At 44.1% G+C, this 25897-nt stretch overlaps 1 protein-coding gene and 1 long non-coding RNA gene across 4 annotated transcripts in view; one reads left to right on the top strand and one right to left on the bottom strand.

Moving 5' to 3' along the window:
* Positions 1 to 4005: 4005 nt before the first annotated feature.
* On the bottom strand, positions 4006 to 7573 carry LOC138795815 (uncharacterized). Its single transcript, XR_011363674.1, has 3 exons — positions 7345 to 7573; positions 4519 to 4593; positions 4006 to 4177 (listed from the first exon to the last, which is right to left on the bottom strand). It is a non-coding gene; the product is annotated as an uncharacterized lncRNA (long non-coding RNA).
* The window catches only part of ATR (ATR serine/threonine kinase), a 54519-nt gene continuing 35965 nt past the window's right edge, over positions 7344 to 25897 (top strand). Inside the window, exons 1-9 of one of the 3 annotated variants that reach the window (XM_069975408.1) lie at positions 7344 to 7489; positions 9691 to 9782; positions 11440 to 11589; positions 12101 to 12984; positions 13655 to 13848; positions 14464 to 14649; positions 15257 to 15459; positions 16059 to 16211; positions 16553 to 16751. In XM_069975408.1, coding sequence (XP_069831509.1) covers positions 7428 to 7489; positions 9691 to 9782; positions 11440 to 11589; positions 12101 to 12984; positions 13655 to 13848; positions 14464 to 14649; positions 15257 to 15459; positions 16059 to 16211; positions 16553 to 16751 — 2123 coding nt within the window. In that variant the 5' untranslated portion in view covers positions 7344 to 7427. Of the gene's footprint in view, positions 7490 to 7713; positions 7787 to 9690; positions 9783 to 11439; positions 11590 to 12100; positions 12985 to 13654; positions 13849 to 14463; positions 14650 to 15256; positions 15460 to 16058; positions 16212 to 16552; positions 16752 to 25897 lie in introns of those variants that run through there. The other 2 variants (XM_069975409.1, XM_069975410.1) reach the window with 2 other exon arrangements.

Consider the following 25897-nt stretch of genomic DNA (forward strand, 5'->3'; position numbering starts at 1 on the left):
AATACTGACACTTTATACTGGACCAGGAGCCCGGACCAAAGGCTGATTGGTCCGGCCTCCTGAGTCCAGTTTCACTGCAGCTGGTGCACTGCAGGCTGAGTGGCCGGGCGACCTGTCACTCAGCCTGAGTGCAAGACACCTCAGCTGCGTACCGGCCGGCCGGCTGACGATCACGTGACACCACGGCGTCCCCGGTTGCTAGGGACGCCGTCGGGTCTCCGTGACGTAACTCGGCTCCGGCAGGCGGAGCAGCGGCGCGCTCCTGAGCCGTCAGCCGGAGCCGAGCTGGAAGAAGACGCCGCTGGAGCCGGACAAGGTAAGTTCCTGACACTATGTCCGTAACATGGCCACCATCTGGAAAGCTGCCATATTGGATCAAGGACAAGTTTTTACAATGGAAAGATAGTCATGTAGTCGCAATTATATTTGCAATATTTCTTGTAGGTCAAAAGATCCACAAAGAAATCTGCAACAAAAACCAGAAACATTCCCTGGGAATCTGGGATTGACAGATATTTGACATGTTCAGTGTGTTGTCCATGGTGCTCAATACAGAACCAAAGCCAAACACAAGTTGTATGGGTAATAGGGTATCCATACAGTTGTACTTTCATGAAAAGGTTTTGTTGAATTCTCCACCATTGCCTATAGACTTGCTCTGTACATACAGAACCCAATGGAGAGTGTACAGCTGTGTAATTTGGAGCCACAAGGCTTCTATGCACTGCCACACTGACCCTCATGAGCATGGAGGTGAATGTGGAATATCTCTATTTAGCTTCATGTGTTCTTCTAATACAGTTGGGATTCAATGGTCATAAGCAGAATTCACTAGTTAAAAGAAAGGAGTTTAAAAAAAAAATCTTTCCCATAAACTAAATACTACAACAATATGAGCCATGACCCCTGCACACTGGCTAGCTTACACTCCAACTACCCAATACTATAAGAACATATATAGCTTCCAATATACCTAAATAAGAGCATGTCTGTTTGCCAAAGGAGGCATCAGTAACATACAAGACAAACAGACTAGGCTTCTCCTTGTAAAGGTATTGGCTTTAAGGGTGTGGCATTGGATTATATGAAGTGATAGTTGTATCTGTCTATGTAAATGACAGAAATAAATTGTCAGCTTAAAAGCAAAATTAGAATGTTTAATTACTGAAATAAAGCAGATTTGTTGCAGAGTTATTGAGAATTTGGTGCAGATTTTGACTTCAATATTGAACTTAAAGGGGTATTCTGGCCTTAGTGTATTAATATATAGCTGGGACGGGAGAAGAAAAACCTGGCCCGGGTCCTCCACTGCTCCCATTCACCTCTTTCCGGTTTCCCCAATATCCTCTCTGCTTGTCTTTGAAGTAGGACCTGTCTGCTCAGGCAAATCACTGGCAAAGACAGGACCCTGTTGCTAGAGAGTAGTCTAACAGCATCCGCTAGTGATCAGGTATCCAAGCTTTAATGCATCATCAGGTACATCAATGCAATTTTGACCACAAGCAGTCTTCTTCAAGCATTGACCGCCAACAATCCCTTCCGTGGGCAAATAGACTAAAAAGAGTCTAACAGCATCTGTTAACTGCAAATTGTTGATGGTCAATGCTTGAAAAAGACTAATTGTGGTCGAAACATCAAATTTCAGTACCTGTTGATGTAATAATATATGGATACCTGATCACTAGCGGATGCTGTTGGATCCTCTTCTATTTGCCCACACAAGGGATTGTTGGCTCATTGTGCATTCTCCTACACTAATTGGTCACTATAAATTGTTTACGGACTATCATACAGTGATGTTGGATCCAATTCTTGTACGGCTAGGACACCGCTACAGTCAGTGGCTGAGTGTCAGTGATCGGGCTGTCACTGCCAAGACGGGTCTGTCTTGGAAATTGCAACCAGTGTGACCAGCAAGGAGCAAAAGTCACTGGGAACCCAAGTAGGTGACCACAGTTTATAAAACATTTTTAGTGACAGTAAAAGAATAAGAGGTATTAGGAATTATCCTTCTATTAAGATAATCATATAGTCATGGTATTCATTATTCATCTATCAATGTTCTATATTTTCTAAATGTAACGTGCTGAGAAATCATCTGTAATAAGTCATTTCCCTACTGACTGTACAATGCGTGATATGAAAACAGCAAATGCTGCTATGTAAGAAAGATGCTCGTACAACTAAACACATCTCTCAGGTGAACAGCACAATCAATACACTTCACTGTCACAAGTAGCGATGGGAGCAGTGTTCTTTATTACCTTACCTTTAGGAGCCACACAGTGGTCGATGAGTGTGAGAGTACGGGGCCTGTTTCACACCTGAAATGGAAATAAATATTTAGCACTGGGAAAATCACTGGAGACTCAATAATCTCCCTGCACCTGAGACCTCGTGTGCTTGTTACTCATCAGAACAGCAGCTCGGCTGTTATTGTGTCAGAGGAAGTAAAGGCGGTGAGAGAAACTCAATAGGCAGCCATTTAATATACATCTCTAGCTTCATACCAGGCCCATATTGCCCTGTGTAATATTCCTAATATTCGGTGGCTGATCTCATTGTTTTAGAACGATCATCATCATTGCCACATATCTCCCCATGTGATATGGGATGGGCGGCTGATGAACAATGGAAGTAAAGGGAGAAAATGAGAAAACCCCCTGAAAGTTAAAATGTATCAGGTGTGAATAAACCACTACCTTTTGGACATGCATGCTGCCTCTATTCCATATTTTACTATATAGACTTGTATTCCAGCCCAGTAAGGCGTGCACCCCGACCTACAGGTTACTTTATCATATACCTATATCTGTGCTAAAAAAAACTCCCCTTCTTATAGGGAGCAGGCTAAGGCCATGTTCACACGATTTTTAATGACCATTATGTTCAGTCTTTTGTGATTTTCATTAAAAACAACGGCTGTTAGTTCACACAATGCATAGAATAACGGCCGATGTTTGCAGCGGACGTCAAATTAATGTTCAGGATATTTATTGGCGGCTGTAATTTTAAGTTGTTCACACAAAAAAAAATGTTGGTCGTCCTTTCACAGCTTTTTTACAAAATTTAATGGAACTTTAAAGTGAATGAACCAGCAGGTACATTGCTTTAAGATTTTTTCATCAATAGACTGACGCCGGCCCGGGTATGCCAAAGCTGCAGTGCTTTTTTCGACATGTGGCCCAGTTCCCGCACACAGTGCTGGTCTATTCTCAGCCTGAAGCATTGGAAGTAGGCCTGCCAGAACCCATTGTGATGTTCTGCCCTTCCCTTTGTGACGCGGCCCCATTAGAATCAACAGAGCCACGCTACAGAGGGGAGCGGTTCACACTGTGGGCTGGAGGACCCGGTGTGCAGGAATCGGGCCGCATTAAAAACAAAAGGCACTGGCACTGGCATCTCCGCAGCAGTCTACCAATATAAAAATCCTAAAGCAATGTACCTGGTGTTGGCATCATTCAACCTAAACTTATATAATGTACCAATGGCTGTCATTGCAATTGCAGCCGCCAAAGTGTGTATGTTAAACGGACATTATTTTAAGTATCAAATAAAGGCTGCTGAAAATCATTGTGAGAACATAGCCTCAAGGATATTGTAAAAGGTCACAAGCTGCTCACAAGACACCAGAAATTCTTACTTATTCTTCTTATAAGTTCTTATAAAGGCTTCAGCTAATGCAAGTATGATAGGAAATTGATAATACTGTACTGCTGTGTCATTTTATTGCCCAAATGTAACACATCTTATATGTCATATGAAAATTGATTATGGGCTCCTGTCATCATTGGGATTACAGGAATAGATGTCTCCCTTCATCTCTGTATTGTTTCCTTTGCTATTCCTGTAAGGAGCCTATTGTGCTAGCTCTGCATCCACTATCTACTTCCTCAATCTTAGAATGCGGCAGGATGCTCCATCCCATAAATATTTAACATTCTGTATCTATTTTCATACAGCTTTGTTGCTTACTAGTGTACAACACGTAAGCACATACCCAGAAAAAAAGTTTTCATACTTACTTGAATTCTTGTAAATCCTTCATGGGACAAGTTTATTAAGGATGCTGATAAAGGATATCGGGCAGCTCCTAAGACTTGTGTGTCTTTCTCTCCATCACCTGCATTCAGCCAGTAACCTGCTACCTGAGGGGCATCCCCAAGGCCCAATCATACTGGAGGAAAGAGACAGACGGGCAGGGCTGGTCAGGCACCATTTCACATGATTGGCAGTTACCAAGGATCAGGTTGCGGTGACGTGCTTTAATGTCCTAGTCACTATGGTGATGTGGAGACGCTGTGGAAGCATTATTCCTCTCACTGCAAGCTGTGCTGCAGCATACAAGGCTACAAGACTAGCACAATAACAGACTGCATATGCTAACCTATTAACCTATCTTAATAAGTGCAATGAGGTGAGCAAAAGGCAGAAAAACACTATTTACTGACATTTTCTGGAGAGTTATGGAGGTCGAAATGGTAAAAGAAAAAAAGGTTGGTATAAAATAAATGTTACCCCCAACATCCTGCCCATGTGCTGCTGTTATCTAGTGAGGCTGGTGGTGCTGGGTCTGGCTCCTCTTCCTCAAAGCTGTGTATAATAAAGAGAATTCTTTACAGTATATGCAGGGAAACAATGAAATAAATAAATGGTCTAAACTAGAGATGAACGCAACTCATGCAAGTCCGATTGTTCGGCATTTAAATACCAGTGGCAGAAGTTGGATGCAGCCCTAAGTAGTCCTGGAAACGATGGATATAGCCCATGACCTATGGCTGTATCTATGTTTTTCTGGACCCTCTCGGACTGCATCCAACTTCTTCTGCCACCGGTATTCAAATGAGGAACAATCGGACTTGAGCATGCTTGAGCTGCGCTCATCTCTAGTCTACACAGATCATACATAAGCACAGAACTGTCTTGCAGATTGGGCGGATTTCTGGTGCATGACATCTAATCCAGGAAAAGGACAGACTTACTAAGTGAAGTACAGAGAATAATAAATATGTCCAAAAGGAAAAGAGAGGGTCTAAGGCTGCCTTTACACTGGGAGATTTATCTGACATTTTGAAGCCAAAGCCAAGAACAGACTATAAACAAACAACAGGTCATAAAGGAAAGACTGAGATTTCTCCTTTTTTTAAATCCAGTCCTGGCTTTGGCTTAAAAAATCTGTCAGATAAATCTCTCTGTGTAAAGGCACCCTTACAGAAAAGAGAAACAAAATTCATAAATTGCCCGTACTGTGGCACAAATGTCATCCGCGTTTCCTTGTTGTCTCGAGTAGCTGATATACCTAGGTATTCCATGAATGGTGGCCCTGACAGGGGTCAGAGTCTGTGCAGCCCCCTAAAGCAGGCCATGAATTCCTGGACAAGCCTGACATATAGGAGACTTTCCACTGCCTGTACAAAATGCAATGAGTGGCCTATGGCTGTACCCATGTTTTCCAGGACTCCCCTAAGGCTGCATCCAACTTCTTCAGCCACTGGTAATCACATGCTGAATGATTGGACTTGAGCATACTCGAGTTGCGCTCATCTCTAGTGTCCATTGTTTTGTTTTTTTTAATCTTTAGGGTGTCATTGTGACTGTATTTATCCCCATTATACAGCAGGATACAGAAATATATATCTGAAGTGTGCAGGGTCATGTAGCAGCACGTGTCCTTAGTGTTACAGTGATTTTTTGAGTGATTGGTTCCCTTAAAGTTGAGCAATATAGAAAAAACTATCCATTAGTTTTAATGAAGTTATACTACAAAGTAATATAACTATAATATAATTATAATAATATTTTTGAGTCTCTGCAGATTGAGCAGCTGCTATGTCTGCTCCCTTAAGCCCCTATTACACAGGGTGATGTGGAGAGCAAGCGACTGCCGACCTGTCAGGTCAGTGCTCGCTTGCTCCTTGTTTCCTCGCTGGCTGACAGCTAGCGAGGAGGAGCGGGTAACTGCCAGGGGGGCCGCGTGGAGCTGCCCTGGTGATCGTCAGATTGTCCGGGCAGCCTATAGGAGATAGTGGCAGTCTGCTGCACAGAGCGACGGCAGCAGATCATTAACAGGCTGATTGTTGGTGTTTCCGCCTGTTGAAAGACATTGTGCATGTCGGCTGATCGTTGTTGTCTATTACACAAATCGATTATCGTCCGTAATGGTCGGTATTGGCCTTTAGTTGCTGGGCCCCATAGCAGCTGCTACCTGATAGTGACTAGTTCTGCCATTCAGGTGTCAGGTCCCATACCTGCTTAGGATGTCATGTCACTAATAATCATTGTCAACAAGACATTATAGAAGTGTAGCTGGGTACAGCACAGAGCTTACTGTAATAAAGGGGCAGAGTTAACCCATTATCGCAGTGTAGCTGGGTACAGCACCAAGCTTACTGTAATAAAGGGGCAGAGTTACCCCATTATAGCAGTGTAGCTGGGTACAGCACAGAGCTTACTGTAATAAAGGGGCAGAGTTACCCCATTATAGCAGTGTAGCTGGGTACAGCACCAAGCTTACTGTAATAAAGGGGCAGAGTTACCCCATTATAGCAGTGTAGCTGGGTACAGCACAGAGCTTACTGTAATAAAGGGGCAGAATTACCCCATTATCGCAGTGTAGCTGGGTACAGCACCAAGCTTACTGTAATAAAGGGGCAGAGTTACCCCATTATAGCAGTGTAGCTGGGTACAGCACAGAGCTTACTGTAATAAAGGGGCAGAGTTAACCCATTATCGCAGTGTAGCTGGGTACAGCACCAAGCTTACTGTAATAAAGGGGCAGAGTTACCCAATTATAGCAGTGTAGCTGGGTACAGCACAGAGCTTACTGTAATAAAGGGGCAGTTACCCCATTATAGCAGTGTAGCTGGGTACAGCACCGCGTATACTCTACTAAAGGAGCAGAATTACCCCATTATAGCAGTGTAGCTGGGTACAGCACCACGCATACTGTACTAAAGGAGCAGAATTACCCCATTCTAGCAGTGTAGCTGGGCACAGCACCGCGTATACTGTACTAAAGGAGCAGAATTACCCCATTATAGCAGTGTAGCTGGGCACAGCACCATGCATACTGTACTAAAGGAGCAGAATTACCCCATTATAGCAGTGTAGCTGGGCACAGCACCATGCATACTGTACTAAAGGAGCAGAATTACCCCATTATAGCAGTGTAGCTGGGCACAGCACCGCGTATACTGTACTAAAGGAGCAGAATTACCCCATTATAGCAGTGTAGCTGGGCACAGCACAGCACAGGAGCTGCACGCTGCAGCTCTCTGTACACTATTAACTAGGATTAACTTCTCGCGAGATTTGTGAAGTTTTGGCCCAGTGCGGCCACTGTACCCTGCGCTGTATTCGTCACTCTCCACTCGTTTCGGATAGTTTTCCCGGGAACTGAGGAGGTGGATGACAGCGGGCCGGTCACCATGGCGGCGGATCCCGGGCTGGAGATGGCCTCTATGATCCCGGCCCTGAGGGAGCTGGCCAGGTAATAGGCGGACGAGGAGTGCTGTGTGTCCCGGTGTCTCCTGTCCATGTTCCGGGCGGTGCTGAGGTAGCGGGGACCCCGGGAAATAGATGCAAAACCAAAGCCTATAGCAACCAATCACAGCCCAGCTTTCATTTTACCACATCTGGATAAGACATGAAGGCCGGGCTGGGATTGGTTGCTATGGACACCAGAGCTTTTCCTTCGGACAGATTTGATTATGTTGTCCAGTTGTTGGCAGTGCTGTATATAGTATATAGCATATATAACAGAGACGGTATATAGCATCTCCTACAGGTATCTCAGGGGCTATATACTACAGATATACACCTCACAGACAGTATATAGCATTCTCCTACAGGTATCTCAGGGGCTATATACTACAGATATACACCTCACAGACAGTATATAGCATTCTCCTACAGGCAGTACAGGGGCTATATACTACAGATATACAACCCACAGACAGTATATAGCATTCTCCTACAGGTATCCCAGGGCCTATATACTACAGATATACACCTCACAGACAGTATATAGCATCTCCTACAGGCAGTACAGGGGCTATATACTACAGATATACAACCCACAGACAGTATATAGCATTCTCCTACAGGCAGTACAGGGGCTATATACTACAGATATACACCTCACAGACAGTATATAGCATCTCCTACAGGCAGTACAGGGGCTATATACTACAGATATACACCTCACAGACAGTATATAGCATCTCCTACAGGCAGTACAGGGGCTATATACTACAGATATACACCTCACAGACAGTATATAGCATTCTCCTACAGGCAGTACAGGGGCTATATACTACAGGTATACACCTCACAGACAGTATATAGCATTCTCCTACAGGTATCCCAGGGGCTATATACTACAGATATACACCTCACAGACAGTATATAGCATTCTCCTACAGACAGTACAGGGGCTATATACTACAGATATACACCTCACAGACAGTATATAGCATCTCCTACAGGCAGTACAGGGGCTGTATCTTACTAGATATACTCCCCAGAGACAGTATATAGCATTCTCCTACAGGCAGTACAGGGGCTATATACTACAGATATACACCTCACAGACAGTATATAGCATTCTCCTACAGACAGTACAGGGGCTATATACTACAGATATACACCCCACAGACAGTATATAGCATTCTCCTACAGGTATCCCAGGGCCTATATACTACAGATATACACCTCACAGACAGTATATAGCATCTCCTACAGGCAGTACAGGGGCTATATACTACATATATACACCTCACAGACAGTATATAGCATTCTCCTACAGGCAGTACAGGGGCTATATACTACAGATATACACCTCACAGACAGTATATAGCATTCTCCTACAGGCAGTACAGGGGCTATATACTACAGATATACACCCCACAGACAGTATATAGCATTCTCCTACAGGTATCCCAGGGGCTATATACTACAGATATACACCTCACAGACAGTATATAGCATCTCCTACAGGCAGTACAGGGGCTGTATCTTACTAGATATACTCCCCAGAGACAGTATATAGCATTCTCCTACAGGCAGTACAGGGGCTATATAATACAGATACACACCTCACAGACAGTATATAGCATTCTCCTACAGGCAGTACAGGGGCTATATAATACAGATATACACCTCACAGACAGTATATAGCATTCTCCTACAGGCAGTACAGGGGCTATATAATACAGATATACACCTCACAGACAGTATATAGCATTCTCCTACAGGCAGTACAGGGGCTATATACTACAGATATACAGCTCACAGACAGTATATATCATCTCCTACAGGCAGTACAGGGGCTATATACTACAGATATACACCCCAGAGGCAGTATATAGCATTCTCCTACAGGCAGGGCAGGGGTTATATACTACTAGATATACACCCCACAGACAGTATATAGCATTCTCCTACAGGCAGCACAGGGGCTATATACTACTAGATATACACCTCAAGGACAGTATATAGCATTCTCCTACAGGCAGTACAGGGGCTATATACTACTAGATATACTCCCCAGAGACAGTATATAGCATTCTCCTACAGGGGCTATATGCTGATAGATATACACCTCACAGAGGCAGTATATAGCATTCTCCTACAGGCAGTATTTGTAGCTATGTGTGGAGAGAAGAGTCACCTCTCTGCTGTTTCTTTCAGTGCCAGCTCGGAGTCTTATGACACGGTCGTCCAGAAACCAAGACAGATTCTGTGCCAGTTCATAGACCGGATCCTGACAGACGTAGATGTTGGTAAGTGATGTTAAATATATTGATGTTAACGGAAAGCAGCAGTCTCTTCTTTTTTCGCCTCACGGCTTGTCCTGAAGAATTATCACATCAGAGATGTCACTAACACAAGGGATAAAAACTACTTTCTGAACCAATAAGAAAAAAGGAAATAAAAAATAGTTACAATTCTGGGAATCTCTTCTTATAATTCTGCGTAAGGTTCCTCTGTTCCTGGCAGCATTACTAAGTAGCCAACTCTTAGCAGTTCGGGCCTGTTGACTTTACATAGAGCAAAAGTGGCGTAATTTCAAGTGGAGCCCATGCCACGGACACAGCTTGAAATTCCGCCTGTCCCATTGATCCAGTGGGATTTCTCTTGTGCCTCTGCTCTCTGTCCACAGGATGTCATGTCAGTTCTTTGAGCGGAGAGCAGAGTCACACGACAAATCCCATTGAAACAATGGGACAGGCGGAATTTCAAGCTGTGTCCAAACTCCGTTTGATATTACGCCACTTTTGTTCAGTGTGAACGGGCCCTTAGTGGTGTGTCCACTGTCTAGCAGTGTCAGCTGTGATTGGAGAATGTCCGAAAATGCAGGGACACGCTCCCAAAAGATGACACCCAGTTGGCTCATTAATGACACATTTTTCGTTAGAATAACAAAGGACAACACAGAGCTATAAGAGAGAATTTTTCAGAATTCCTTGTTTTTCATGGGGAACCCTAGCGCTAAAAGAAACATCAGGAGAGGCCTATTTGAAAGGTTACTGGAGTATAAATGGAACATGGGGAAAATCTCTGAATTGCCCCCAGACTTATTTATACTTGGTTTTGGGTCACTGTCTTTTTGGTAAAGTAAATTTTGATAATCTTTCTAGGTACTGTACTTCACCAGCTGTATAACCCACTCCAGCTCCACTATGACTTTCTTGTACACTGCTGCTGAAAACTATACATTATTCCATGTGTGGTCTGACGAGAGAATTCTAATGTTTATCTGTGTGTGCATCTATGGCCGATTAGATGTCATTTTGACTTGCTGTCAGTCATTATTAGCTTATATATGATCAGTTCTTTTACATATTTTGGCTAATCTGTGTATGTGGTAATATAATGTCTAGTCTCTATGCCTTAAAGGGGTACTCCAGAGACGAAAAATATATTTTAATACATTGCTTTAATAAAGTTATATTACTTTGTAATATAGCATTAATTTAAAAAGTATACTTTTTATTAACACATATACTTCCATTGACTGGCAGCAGTAAGTGGCTAAACCAATGTTCGGTTTGAGAACTGCAGGGCTGTCTAAGCTCTGCAGTTCCCAATCCCCTGCTCTGATCTAGCGTTACCGCACAGCACTATACAGAGCAGAATCCAGTTCCCCTTACTGTACTGTACTGTACTGTAATTCTTTTATACAGTATCCAGGTGGAAAGTGGTCCTACTTGATCACTATGTTTGGCAGCCTCTGTAAACACAGTGTGGAGCAATGCCTTGCTGCCATACGTTGTATTGTGACCATGTTCTCTTACTGCACCTTAGCCCTATTCATGTGTACGACTATTGTACAGGGTGCAGAGCTAAGGGATAGGCCATCGTCCGTCTTTGCTTGGAAAACCCCTTTAATACATTCTTCATTGATTGCTTGTTTTTTTTTTTTTTTTCCCTCTGTAGTTGCTGTGGAGCTGTCAAAAAATACTGAATCTCAACCTAGTTCAGTAATGTTGCTGGACTTCATTCAGCACATCATGAAGTCATCACCACGTATGTTTGTTAATTCCATCAATGGCTGCCAAAGCACTCAGGCAGATCAGAGCTGTATCGGTAAGTTACATACTAACCATAACCTAACTGATCTATAACTTTGACTGTCAGCAAATTTGAGAAAAAATATGAGCTATTATGCAGTGAGCCATGGGCAGGCTTTAAGTGGGGTGCAAATGCAGCCCACATGGCTATTTGTTTCATAACAGTGCATGCACAATGAACTCTTAAGAGGCCTGTTGGCATGGAGACTTGAAAGAGTGTGAACACAGCCTAAAAGGCACAGTACATGATATTTCTAGTGAGGGATCCAACTTGCCAATGGGGTAGCAAACTGATAGGAGGAGTAGTGGAGGAAGCAGAGCAGTGATGTAGACTGATAGGAGGAATAGAGGGAGAAAGCAGGGCAGGTTTGAATACTGATAAGAGGAGTAGTGGAGAGAGCAGGGCAGGGATGCAGACATCTTTTTTTATTTAAAAAATGTAATGTTGAAAATGTTTTTTTATGGCATGTATTCTAGAAATGTGTTACTGTAAAAGATAAATCACTAATATGTTTTCTTCCTATCAGAGTTCAGCAATTGGATCACCACCAGACTTCTCCGGATATCTGCAGCGCCAAGCTGCAAACCTTTACACAAGAAAATTGCTGGCGTCATACATTCGTTGCTTTTCCTTTTTAAGCATAAAGGCCCATCACTTTTTGGCAGACTTACCAATGATTTTCTACGTCTCTTCGAAGATCTTATTCATTTGCATAAAGAAAGCTTGGATGGGTGTGCAAAGTGGCCTTCATCTGTAAGCAGGTTTTTATGCAATGGAATAGAGAGCCAGGCAAATCTTAGACCTGTTCCATTTCACTTGATGAATGTACAACAAGTGGAGTCACTAGAAACAACTATGTTAATGGTCTTGACTGACAATAATGCCGATATCTCTGCTTTTTATTTCCAAAGACAGAACCTGGTTCTATGGGCAATTGGGTGTTCTTTGCTAGACTATGGGGGTTCACAGCTCAAAGTACTGGCTTTGCAGTTCTTAAAGGAGCTGATCACTTTGGGAGGACCACCAGAGCAGCCCGCACACTTTTTCTTCACTGTATTTTTTGGGATGTTGGGATATATAAATGACATGGATTTAGAAGAACAATTGCTCTTTGAAGTCCCACTATTAGATTTTATGAAGGTTTTGTTTCCACTTGAGTCGGAGGCTGACTTGAACATAGAACCTGTCTACCTTAACATCTTGCTGAAGAAGCTGGCACTTATGTTTGACGGAGGTGTCTTGAAGGTCGTCCAGTCTGGTACACTGAGAGAAGCACTTTGTCACATAGTACATTATTTTCTCACTGTTGTACCTCCAGACTATGAATCTGCCAAAGAAGTTCGCAGTGAGCATGTCCGTTGTATTTGTAAAGCCTTTGTTGATGTCTTAGGAAATCAGAGTCAGCAAACGGTAAGAAATGTTATTACTATAAGTTAATAAATAAATTGAGGTATGTCTGAGTACAGCAGTTAAAGGGGTTTTCCTTCCTTGTGAAGGAGAAGTTCAGCAAAATTTTTTTAAAAAAGGAGGAAGGCTGGGGGGGTGAGGTAAAATAATAAACAAAGTATACTTAACTATCCTTGTGTGCCATAGCGCCTCTCCTGGGTTCAGCTGACAGCTGCTGGTGTCCTAAATTATTGTCACCGACTGGTTGAGCGGGCAGTTGATGGGCTGATGGTGATGTTGCAGATGGAAGAGCCAGGTACGTGATGTACGCATTTGGTGGCTGTCAGTGGGACCTGGGAGTGGAGCTATGGAGGCAAGGTGACGGATAAGTTTACTTTGTTTCTTATTTTCCCGCACCCACCCACCTGCCTTCCTCCCTTTTTTGGATTTCGCTAGACTTCTTCTTTAATGTGTTCCTTGTGGACATAATCCTTGTGGACCCTGTATATTACTCTAAAACAGCTACTTCAATCATTACTGGGTTAATTACTTGTCTGGAAAAAATGTAAATGCAAAACATGCTTTTAGTATATAACGACAGGCCTTTAGGAAGTGAACGTTGTTTTGCTAGACAGATGCCATTAGTTATATAAGTTATATATTTTTTTTTATTGTCCATTTGCTATTGTCCCAGTACTTGGTGGCCTCAATGTTTGCAGCACTTCAGAAAGAAAGTGAGGAGTTCATCCATCAGCTGGAGCAGATCTCACCACAGCCATCCAGCACAGAGTCTGAAGGTGGGGGAAGCAGCAGTGATGAGGTTCAGGAGAAGCGGCCACGCTTAAGTTTAACAGCAAGAACCCAGAGGAAACAGAGCCAGCCTGGAGTGTAAGGATGAATGCGTTTGTAGTAATGTTTCTTTAGGGTGCTCTATGTAGGACGACATCCTTTATTGAGAGGTCTGCTTCACGACCAAGGTCCACTGAGCTACTGTACAGAATACTATTAGAAAAAATTGAGTGGACACATGCTTCTGAGTGTGCTCTATTTGTGGGGGCAGTCTTCCCCTGTTTCCTGTCACCCTATTTTTTCCAGAGTTACAGACATCTAGTGTATACAAACCCCTGTAAAAAGGATGAGTTGGTGCTACCTGCTGAGCTCTGTCAGTCAGTGGTTCCAGTTGCCAAATGCGTCCTTTTCACAGGGAAAGCCGAAGCCGTAAACAACCCTGATATAAGAGGCCAGTATGTAAAGTGGCACATATGAAAGGGGATAATCTGTGACTTACAAATACGCATCGGAAGGTTCTGAAAATCCAGAGATTGTAATTTGGTGACCATGTTTAGTTTACACACATGTATCCATTCAATATATTCCATATAGTGCTGCATACATAGACAGTCTTTTCATTAGCAGATGCCTGTGTTTTCCCATGCTCAGAAAACCTCTTTAAAATGAAGTTATATATGTTTCCTACAAGGAATCCCCTTTTATTACCATTAGCAGGGCTGTGCCAGTGGATATGAAGTCTAAGCTTACAATCTGGAGAGAGATAAACAAAAAGTTTTTATGTCTCCTGCACACCTTGGAAGGAGAAGACTTATCTGAAGATGGAGTCATGTGCCCGTTGGAGGGAATCACAGTGACAATGCATTTAGCTGCTCTTTGCACAGCTCACATTTCTGTCAAGTAAGTTCAATGTATTTACAAAGAAAAGGGGGACAATGTGTAAGAAATGCTGAATCATTTTACTTTCATACAATTAGAGAAATTGTAATGCAAAACCAAGAGGTCCACATCATTGTAGACCATTGTTTTCCCCAAAATTCTGGTCTTCTCAAAGGTCATTGGAATAACTTTGACAACTAATCTAAACTTGAATATAAAATGCTGTTCCGTCCCTTAGCTCAAGTTTTTTTGAGGGGTGAGTGGGGGTTCTATAGTACTGATAGCAATTTTTCACGGTAACAAAGTTGAGAATCACTTTGTAGACGTTAGACTGCTTACTACAGTTTTTTTTTCTGAGTAGCCTGTCAGTAAAAACCCAAATAGACTGTGACTTCTTGGTCCTAGTGTTTTTTTCTTTCACTGCAAATTCCTATAAATACAAAAGCTAAAAGCATGTGTTCTAGTTTGGTGTATGCCAAAACAACAGTCAAATGTTTGGTTATTGAAGTCTATAGGCTCATTATTGCCAGGATGTGCTCCTGGCATCTTCAATGAACATGTTATCAAAGTGATGTGATCAGAGCCTTAGCTTTTATTTAGTGTGTTTTATTTTTTGTTGTCTTTTCAGATTGTCTCCAGTGACATCAGACATCTCTAGTACATCTAGTACTGAAATTACCGATATAAAACACCAGCTTTCCTGGATTGGTCTGGAAGAGATTGTGAGAGTACTTAAGATCTGCAGGAAGCTACTTAACTTAGGATTCCAATGTACAGAACTTATGCTAAAAAACATAGTCAGAATATTTGATGCTTTGATATACATACATGGTGAGGCAACGTTTGTAGATTTTGTGCCTAATTTATACATTTTCTATGTTTTCTTGAACACTTCTTTCTGTGGTTTCTCGTGTCCTTATAACGTTCATATACTGTATATAGGCAGCTGAGAACCCCAATTGTGACCCATAAGATGGTGCTATTAGGATACTAAATGCTGCTGTAATATAATGGCTCTTTTTTGTTTAAACCAGTGGTTTTAGGAAGATGTACCTAGAATGCATTCCTGAAAACTCCACAGGTTAACCATTTTCTCTTTATTAGGTGTTTTTATGCACTTTTTTTGGTAGGTATTTACAGTACTCAAGTGTTTAAAAGCATTCACTGTCAGTGTGAACATTCCAAATTGTGTTTAGAAGCCAAAATGCATCCACTGGAAATATTAATGATACGTGTGAATTGCCACTGCTTCCTATGAGTAACAAGACAATACAATACAGAAGAATTAGTTCTGTTAAACTTCAGTCCCTAATTGTTGTTATTCCCAGCTATAGATACACCGTATGTCTTTAAAGATGCTTTGTAGAAATTATTGGTAGTGTATCTATGTATACAATATTAAACCAAAATCTAATCTATTTTGCTTTTAGTGAGAAATCGACTACCTGATCAAACCATGGTGGATTTATGTGGCCTGGTCTCTTTGCCATGGATACACAGTCATTCAAGTCATACCACCTTTAAGTCAGCTGCTTTCGACTCTTCCCTTTTAACTTTGAGTCATAGGATCCATGAAGAAGTCTGTAAGTAACATGGCATGTTTTTTTCCATCCTTGTAAAAAATCAATGAATCCTTTTAAAGAATATTCAATGAATAATAATATTAAGCATGTGAATTACAATAGTTATTTAAAGTAGCCCCAAGTTTTGCTTACTGGATTTTGAGGTCCATGAGGGTCTTCTCGAAGGCCATTCCTGAAGCCCGCTTAGGTAGTGGATGCATGAGAACCTCTTCAGAAAATATCTCTTTCTGCATGAAATGTTTCTAGTATAGGTTCCCAGACAATCACGACTGCTGTATTGAATGTCAGATGGTTACGTGGTCTGTGAACTCTGCTTACATTGTGTCTTTTATTTTCTGCAGCACCAGAGATTCAGTCCCAGTGTCTTTTTCTTCTCTCACTTTTTCCCAAACATATATTGCTTGACTGGAGGTTGGCAGTGTACCAGTGGTCATTAGGAAGCCAACATGAAATTGTTCGTGCCTTCTGCATTAAGGGATTTCCCATTTTGAAACAACTTGCCGCACAGGAGGCTTTTAGTCCTGTCCTCAAGGCTTTGCTGTAAGTACAGTAGTCTGTAGGTTGTAAAGCTCTCTTAGGGCTGTATTAGATGGCCCGAACACTATAGTAAACGTGCATCGATCTGCTAGATTGGCACTTGTTTACAGAGCCTATTTTATGGCTCACTTATTGTGCAGCAAGGGCTTTAAGGCCAGGTTCAGACTATGTAACTGTGCGGCTGTATTTGCGGCTGTAATTGTGCGGCGGTATTTTTGGTGGTTCATGCATACGCTGGAAAGTATAGGATATACGGCTGCACAGTGCACACTATGTATGAATCTACGGCCCGATCGTAAACGGACCCGTAAAAAATGAACAAGACCATTGTTTGCGGCTGGACATGCGGCCGTGGATTGACAGGCGGTCCGTACGGAGTACTTCAAAAATAGCCGGCAGTGATGCCGAATGCCGATGCCTCTAATAGTTAATATATTAAATTAATAAAACACATTTTCTTTGTAATAAAGTCCCTTTCGTTTCAATAATTTAATTCTAACGAATCCATCATTTTGCAATTAAATATACTGTTAAAATAAATAGATATATAAATAAATGTATATTTATATATATATTTATTTCTCGTGCGTCTTATTGGGGGACACAGATACCATGGGTATAGGCTGCTGCCACTAGGAGGCGCTGACACTAAGAAAGAAACAAAGGAAGTGACTCCTCTTGAGCAGGATATACCCGCCCACAGGCACTGAGGTAAACCAGTTTAGCTTAGTGTCAGTAGGAGGCAGACACAGGTCTGGGTTCTCCAGACCAGTTTCTTCCTTTATGTTTAGTTAGTTAGATTTTCTTTTTCCTTCTAGGTCCTATGGATTCTTGGGCACGGTGGGTTATCTAGACCCACCCTGATCCCCTCACTATGCGACCAGGGAACAGACCATAAATATAGATGGACTGTCTACCCTCGGTTGCCACCGGCCGGCAACGTGACACCATGGCACCAAATCAGTCTGACTGTCTGGTCGCCTTTCTGCGGACTCTGTATCCGCACAGCCCCTTCCCGCCTCGCCCCCCAGAGCTTGGCGCGTAAGGTGAGGCACCCACCGGCTGAAGACGGAAATGGTGAGTATGGGCTCCTACCTGGTGAGTATATTCCCCCTGCCCACCCTCCCAGGCCACCATTGTATTCTTATAGACAACCCCCGGGCCATGCTTTCCTCACACAGGGATTTCTCCATCTCCCCATGCTCCACTCCCTCAGGGTCACTGTACCTCTGTGGCTCTCCCCTCAGTCATGAACAGGCCAGCCCCCTCCTCCATTTTATTTTGTACTGGTGCCTCTCTGGGTGCCATGGGGTGTACAGTGAGGGGTCTCCCACTCCAGTCAGTGCTGTGCAGGCTGCAGTTTCCCGCCTTTTTTCCCTATTGTGGCTATGTCTGGAGTACCTGCTCTAGAGGATGCTCCGCCTCCTCCGTTAGGCCCCGCCCCCTGTCGGCCGCCGCACCCCGCCATTTTTCTTAGGTTGCTGAGCCTGCACTACTGCACTGTGGATGCCCCGCCCCTCCCGTTAGGCTCCGCCCCCTTTCGGGTGCCGCGTGGGCCACAGCATCCAGCCCTGTATCTTATGTGGCTGATTCTGCACCCCGGGATGCTCCGCCCCCTCCCGTTAGGCCACGCCCCCTTCGGGAGCCGCGCAGCCCGCAGCATCCTGACATTTTTCTTAAGTTGCTGGGACTTACTGTGGGATGCCCCGCCCCCTCCCGTTAGGCCCCGCCCCCTTTCGGATGCCGTAAGGGCCGCAGCATCACCATTTTTGTTATCTTTTTAACTCTGTGGAGCCTTCACTGTGATGCCCCGCCCCCTCCCGGGTTGCCCCGCCCCTTTTCGGGTGCTGCGGACTGCAGCATCCTGCTGTGTGTCTGTGTGTGTGTGTTCGTGTTCTCTCCCGGGAGAGCTACCACACACACTGTTCTATTCCCAGCAGCTTCTCCTGCCACCTACTGGTGGAAGTGGTTATTACACCATTACATATATAAGAATGGCTTGCATCATGTTTTATTATGGCCAATGTTCCATATAATGTTCCAGCAACCCTTGGTCTGCAGATCCAGCATTTTTGGTGCTGGTTGACCCCTCTGTGTCAGATTTTATATATTTAAGATTACATTAATACTTATACACATTCTGGTTCCCCTCCAACCACATACGCACAGACACATTCCCCATCACCATACGGTGTTTCTGTGTCCTCAGTGAGATCCTTCTGCTACATGGTGTCACAAGTAGGACACTGCACCAGACACGTTACTCACTACTAGACGGAGCTTACTGTGCTCTGAGCAGAACCCTCTGCTACATGGTGTCACAAGAAGTACATGGAACCAGACACGTTACCCACTATCCAGGTGGTGTATCTGTGCTCTGAGCAGAACCCTCTGCTACACGGTGTCACAAGAAGTACATGGAACCAGACACGTTACCCACTATCCAGGTGGTGTATCTGTGCTCTGAGCAGAAGCCTCTGCTACACGGTGTCACGAGAAGTTCATGGAACCAGACATGTTACCCGCTATCCAGGTGGTGTATCTGTGCTCTGAGCAGAACCCTCTGCTACATGGTGTCACGAGAAGTACATGGAACCAGACACGTTACCCGCTATCCAGGTGGTGTATCTGTGCTCTGAGCAGAACCCTCTGCTACATGGTGTCACGAGCAGGACACGGATCCAGACACGTTATCTGTTTCCAGGCAGTGTATCTGGGCTCTGAGCAGAACCCTCTGCTACACGGTGTCACGGTAAGTACACGGAACCAGACACGTTACCTGTTTCCAGGCAGTGTATCTGGGCTCTGAGCAGAACCCTCTGCTACACGGTGTCACGGTAAGTACACGGAACCAGACACGTTACCTGTTTCCAGGCGGTGTATCTGGGCTCTGAGCAGAACCCTCTGCTACACGGTTTCCCAACCAGGAGAACCGTCTGCTACATGGTTGGTCATACAGGTTATGGGACCAGACACATCACCCATTGCCAATCATTGTTCCTGTGTTACTCAGAGCTACCCCCTCTGCTACAGGATGTCACAAGCACGACACATGTCCTGTCATTCACATCACCCCTTAGCGGGCGGTGCTTCAGACCTGCCTCTCATCTTCATGACATAGATTCCTTTACTACATGATGTCAGAGACATAGAACTGGACACTATATCACCTCCCAGGTGGTGGTACAAGGTGATTTAGAGCTCTGCCCTCTGTTGCATGATATGGCTCCAACTACATTACCTGTAGTTTGGTGTGCACAGGTTGTGGTATTCTGTTACACGATGTAATACACCTTCTTCAGGTCCACTCATTATAGTGCATTATAGTGGTGATGCTTGGCATTTCTCGTGTCCAGTTCTCGTTTACATTGGGACACAGTCCTGTTCTCTTCCCTGCTCCCAGAGCACACCCTGTAGGCTTCTGTTTGCTTGTCTAGTTTACAGGTCTGACCAGGCACATTACCTGCTTCCAGTCCAGGGATTTGTATCTCTTGAATGCTGGTCCTTGGTTACTTACTGCTTGCAGCTACTCTGCTCGTGTTACCCTGTATATTACCTTTCATCCTCGTAGGACTCCCATGATCGGTGCCTGTCACTTCAGGGGATCATCATAGGGTAACTTGTTACCACACCATTTCGTCTTCTGTATGTTTCCACTAGCAAGTCTCATTACCTGCTCTCGGGCAGTGTAACCTTGGTTTATTCCTCTCGGGCCGTATCCTTTCTAAAGCCCGAGCATCCTGCTACGTGTCCCACTACACAAGGTACAGAACCCCCTGCTTTACCTGCCTCCGGACTGTTGTACTGTCATACTCTGGTCCTCTGAGTGGCCGGCAGCATATAGGTACAGTCACTATTTCATCCTGGTACTGTCAGGGTGGTTCTTCTGTCCTTCATCTGGGCATAACTACCATGTTTTGGCATTTGTTTCACTGGCTGTTACCCAGTAGTATGGCTTGGTAACAGTAGTAGTATTGTATTGCCTAGACCGTCCCCTCTGCTATACTGCGGATGGCCCTCAGCGTGGTTTGTTCTTATTGTCTCATGGTGCTCTACTTCAGGAAGCTGTCCTTGGTCAGCACCAGCCACATTGCCTCTTCTCTTTGATCTGGGTGAAGTGAGGCCTCTCGGTTCCTCAGGTAAAACAGTAAGGGTTTCTTCTACCCCTGGTGTATGTAGGACATCGACTGCCTACATGACTCACAGTGCTGCTTTAGGACTTCTCCTTCTGCATCTGCCTATGGCCAACATGGCTAGTATTTAGTCTTCTCTCTCTTAGGCAGCTGCAGTCTCACAGGGTAAGGATTCCTGTTTACTGCCTGTACTGTTTCTCTACCGTCCTAAGCCTAGGTGTATGGTCCCTTTGTGGTCTAGCTTCTCCAAGTGTCCTTTTTTGGCCATATGGACTATGAAGCATTGTTGTTCTCAGTTCAGGGTTTTGCAGTGCTCCCGCATACACAGTTATTCTTACGCTCTGGAGTAGCACACTGTTGTGCATGACCCCCCTATCCTAGGTTTGGTTTTTTACTACTCAGTCAGGAAATCTTCAAGCAGTCCTTCTCTCCTCCGTGAGGATGGAATATTTAGTATAATAGGTATCCTACAGTCCTCCAGAGGACTGTTATTCCGAGATTGCTTCTTCCGACAGGCAGGTGTGGGTTTTCAGCCCTCATTGGCCTCTATGAGCACTCCTGCTTGACTTGCTTGTCCTTGGTCTTCTTGTTGACCTGCCATGCTCTCCAGATGGGACTCCCGGTCCCCCTCCCTTATCTTGTCTCCCATGTGGAGTCCTCGAACTTCTCCCTTAAAGATTTCCTCTACTTGCAAACAGGGTTGTTCACTGGCCCATGTCTGGCCCTACCTAAGGCTCTATCGTCTCCGAACCTATTGCATTCTGGCCAGGCTTCATTTGTTCGGCAAGTTGCCAATTCTCGATCATCTTTTCTCATTAACCATTAAAGTCCCCTTGTTTTCCTGTTGCTCTGTCCACCAGAATGCATCTGGCTCTCGCCTTTCCAATTGCCTAGGGATCCGGTTGAGCTGGTTGATCCGCTAATCTCTTCAATGTGGCCATTGGATCCCGCATAAGGTTCCTTTCTCAAGCAACGTCTCTGCTCACCCTTTGAGGCGTTGGTTTCTAGATCTAGTCTACATATGGACTCTAGTCTATGTATTAACTGTTGTTCCCATTGTCCTGTGACAACTCCCGTGCCTATAAGCCTTACCTCGACCTCCCTCGACGGTTTTCTTCTTTGACTCCATGCTCTCGAGTACCTCTAGGCTTCCTTGGAGCGGAGTGTTTTATATGATCGACCTCCTTTCTGAGGCTTTAACAGCCCATGGAGTTGTTTTTTTCCCAGCCTACCGGCTTCCTCTGCTCATCTTTTCTGTCGGACACTGCGGGGTACCAGGTACTACTGTACTCTTTTCAGGACAACTTGCTCAAGATTCAGATCACGGTTTTCTTTTCTCCCTTTCCTTCTTTCCCTGGACTGCATTATGCTTGGAAAGCTTTATTCTTATTAACATGTATGTGTTTCTCAGATGGGGTAACTCATGTCATAGGCCATGGCTTTCTCTTCACAGTGAAGACTGTACTCCTAGGCCTATGGAGCTTCCAGCCTGGCCATTCTTCCCTGCTCCATAGTCAGGGACGCAGCTTCTCCTGCATCTCATGTAGCACCTTCTATGAGAGACTCTCAGTCCTTTCTCCTTTATTTGACGCCTTAGGCCTCTAGGTGCCACGAAACACTTTCCAGTCTCTCCCGTCATGGTTGTATTTGCCTTTTTTCTGTTCTACCTCAGAGTAAGTCCCTGCCGCCTGTGGTCGCCTACTTGGCTGGGCGTCTGCTTTTTTCCCCACATCTAGCCTACTAGTTCTGTTGGACTCAATGTTACATCATGTTGCTGGCTTCTAGGAAGGCCACAACCCACTCTGCAGTGCAGCACGTTGCTCCAGGGACTAGACCCGCTTTCCTTTGCCGCGGACCTGTCGGGGTTTTCTCTGACGCATTCAGCATCAACCCTTGCTCTATTCCTATTTGATGGTTGTGTTGGTGCTATTTTGTGGCTTCTCGCCAAGCGCTCTTGTCTAGCGGTTATCTTTCCCACCCCATGGACTGCTTTTGGACGTCCCATGGTATCTGTGTCCCCCAATAAGACGCACGAGAAAAGAGGATTTTTTACTCACCGTAAAATCTCTTTCTCGTAGTCTTCATTGGGGGACACAGCACCCACCCATTTTTCTTTTGGGTTTTTCATCGGTATGGTAGTTTTCTCAGTTTTTGGTGTTATTCCTACTTTACCTGTTCTTGACTTCTCCTACTGCTCTGGCACAAACTGGTTTACCTCAGTGCCTGTGGGCGGGTATATCCTGCTCAGGAGGAGTCACTTCCTTTGTTTCTTTCTTAGTGTCAGCGCCTCCTAGTGGCAGCAGCCTATACCCATGGTATCTGTGTCCCCCAATGAAGACTACGAGAAAGAGATTTTACGGTGAGTAAAAAATCCTCTTTTTTTGACAGTATATTTAATTGCACAATGATGGATTTGTTAGAATTAAAATATTGAACAACGAAACTGAATTTATTTCATCGAAAATGTGTTTTATTAATTAAATATTAATTAGTACAGGAAGCTCCATAAGCCGTTAATTCATATTGCCGGCAAAAGAGCATTCTGTACTAATCATCACTTTACTTTAATGAAAACATCAAATGTTTCTTCTAATTATGTTATCACAATAGCATTATTAGAAGAAACATTTAGAATTATATGTGCGCTCAGCTGATTGGCTGATCGGCTCAGCGCACATATAATGAGCCGGTCCGCAGTACAGTGACTTCATTGTGCTGCGGACCAGCGAAGAGGACACATCGGGGTGACTATAGAGCTCTCCCCACCCCCTCCCCAGCACTGCACCCCTCCCAGCAAGGAAGGGGGGTCACTTAACCCCTTCCTTGCTGGGATGGGTGCAGTCTGACATCAGTCTGGCCCCCAAGGGGTTAAGGGGGATGCCATACATCCTCCCTTAACCCCTTGGGGGCCAGACTGTAAGCAGCGATCTGTAAAGATGCTGCATACTGTAAGGAGCACAACACCGCTTACAATGATGGGTGTTGTGCTCCTGTTTGTGTGTTTTTTGTGTGTTTCTCCCTTTTTGTTTTTCAGATATCAGTATCCTGGGGATTACGTCGGATTCCGTGGACTACGTCGATGACCAGCGTTTTTTTATTTTATTTTTTTAATAAAATGGTCAATGAGGGGTGTGGGGGTGTTTTTATTTGAATAAAAAAAATTTTTAACTTGTGTCTTGTCTTTATTTCTTTACTTTATAGACTTAGTAGTGGAAGCCGTCTAATAGACGGAATCCATTACTAAGTTGGGGCCTAGTGTTAGCCGGTATAAAATGGCTAACACTAACCCCCTATTATTACCCCAGTACCCAATGCCACCAGGGGTACTGGGAAGAGCCGGGTGCCAGTGGTCCCGGAGCTTCAAAATTGGCGCTCCTGGACCGGGCGGCAGCAGGCTGGTAAGATTTAGGCTGGGGAGGGCCTAAACCAATGGCTCTTCCCACCCTGGTGTTACCAGGCTGCTGTCGTTTGGTTTTTAACCCGGCTGGTTATAAAAATAGGGGGGACCCTATGCGTTTTTTTTTTTTAAATAAATAAATTAAAAAAACCGCATAGGGTCCCCCCTATTTTTATAACCAGCCGGGTTAAAAACCAAACGACAGCAGCCTGGTAACACCAGGGTGGGAAGAGCCATTGGTTTAGGCCCTCCCCAGCCTAAATCTTACCAGCCTGCTGCCGCCCGGTCCAGGAGCGCCAATTTTGACGCTCCGGGACCACTGGCACCCGGCTCTTCCCAGTACCCCTGGTGGCATTGGGTACTGGGGTAATAATAGGGGGTTAGTGTTAGCCATTTTATACCGGCTAACACTAGGCCCCAACTTAGTAATGGATTCCGTCTATTAGACGGCTTCCACTACTAAGTCTATAAAGTAAAGAAATAAAGACAAGACACAAGTTAAAAAAATTTTTTATTCAAATAAAAACACCCCCACACCCCTCATTGACCATTTTATTAAAAAAATAAAATAAAAAAACGTTGGTCATCGACGTAGTCCACGGAATCCGACGTAATCCCCAGGATACCGATATCTGAAAAACAAAAAGGGAGAAACACACAAACAGGAGCACAACACCCATCATTGTGAGCGGTGTTGTGCACCTTACAGTATGCAGCATCTTTACAGATCGCTGCTTACAGTCTGGCCCCCAAGGGGTTAAGGGAGGATGTATTGCATCCCCCTTAACCCCTTGGGGGCCAGACTGATGTCAGACTGCACCCATCCCAGCAAGGAAGGGGTTAAGTGACCCCCCTTCCTTGCTGGGAGGGGTGCAGTGCTGGGGAGGGGGTGGGGAGAGCTCTATACTCACCCCGATGTGTCCTCTTTGCTGGTCCGCAGCACAATGAAGTGACTGTACTGCGGACCGGCTCATTATATGTGCGCTGAGCCGATCAGCCATCAGCTGAGCGCACATATAATTCTAAATGTTTCTTCTAATAATGCTATTGTGATAACATAATTAGAAGAAACATTTGATGTTTTCATTAAAGTAAAGTGATGATTAGTACAGAATGCTCTATTGCCGGCAACATGAATTAACGGCTTATGGAGCTTCCTGTACTAATTAATATTAAATTAATAAAACACATTTTCGATTAAATAAATTCAGTTTCGTTGTTTAATAATTTAATTCTAACGAATCCATCATTTTGCAATAAAATATACTGTCAAAAAATAAATATATATATAAATATACATTTATTTATATATCTATTTATTTTAACAGTATATTTAATTGCAAAATGATGGATTCGTTTAAATTTAATTATTGAACAACGAATGGCACTTTATTACAACGAAAATGTGTTTTATTATTTTAATATATTAACCATGAGAGACATCGGCATTACTGCAGAGGATCGCAAACCCCGGTAATAGCAATTCATGTAAACTGTTTCCCTGCTTTCCCAGATGCATCCAGAGGTGTTTGCATCACTTTCTTAAGATTTTATTTGTTATTTTTAGTTGAACCAGATTTCAAAGTAAATGACCGTATGTTTTGAGCCGCATGTCTATT

This window comes from Dendropsophus ebraccatus, chromosome 6, assembly GCF_027789765.1.
Source record: "Dendropsophus ebraccatus isolate aDenEbr1 chromosome 6, aDenEbr1.pat, whole genome shotgun sequence".
NCBI lineage: Eukaryota > Metazoa > Chordata > Amphibia > Anura > Hylidae > Dendropsophus > Dendropsophus ebraccatus.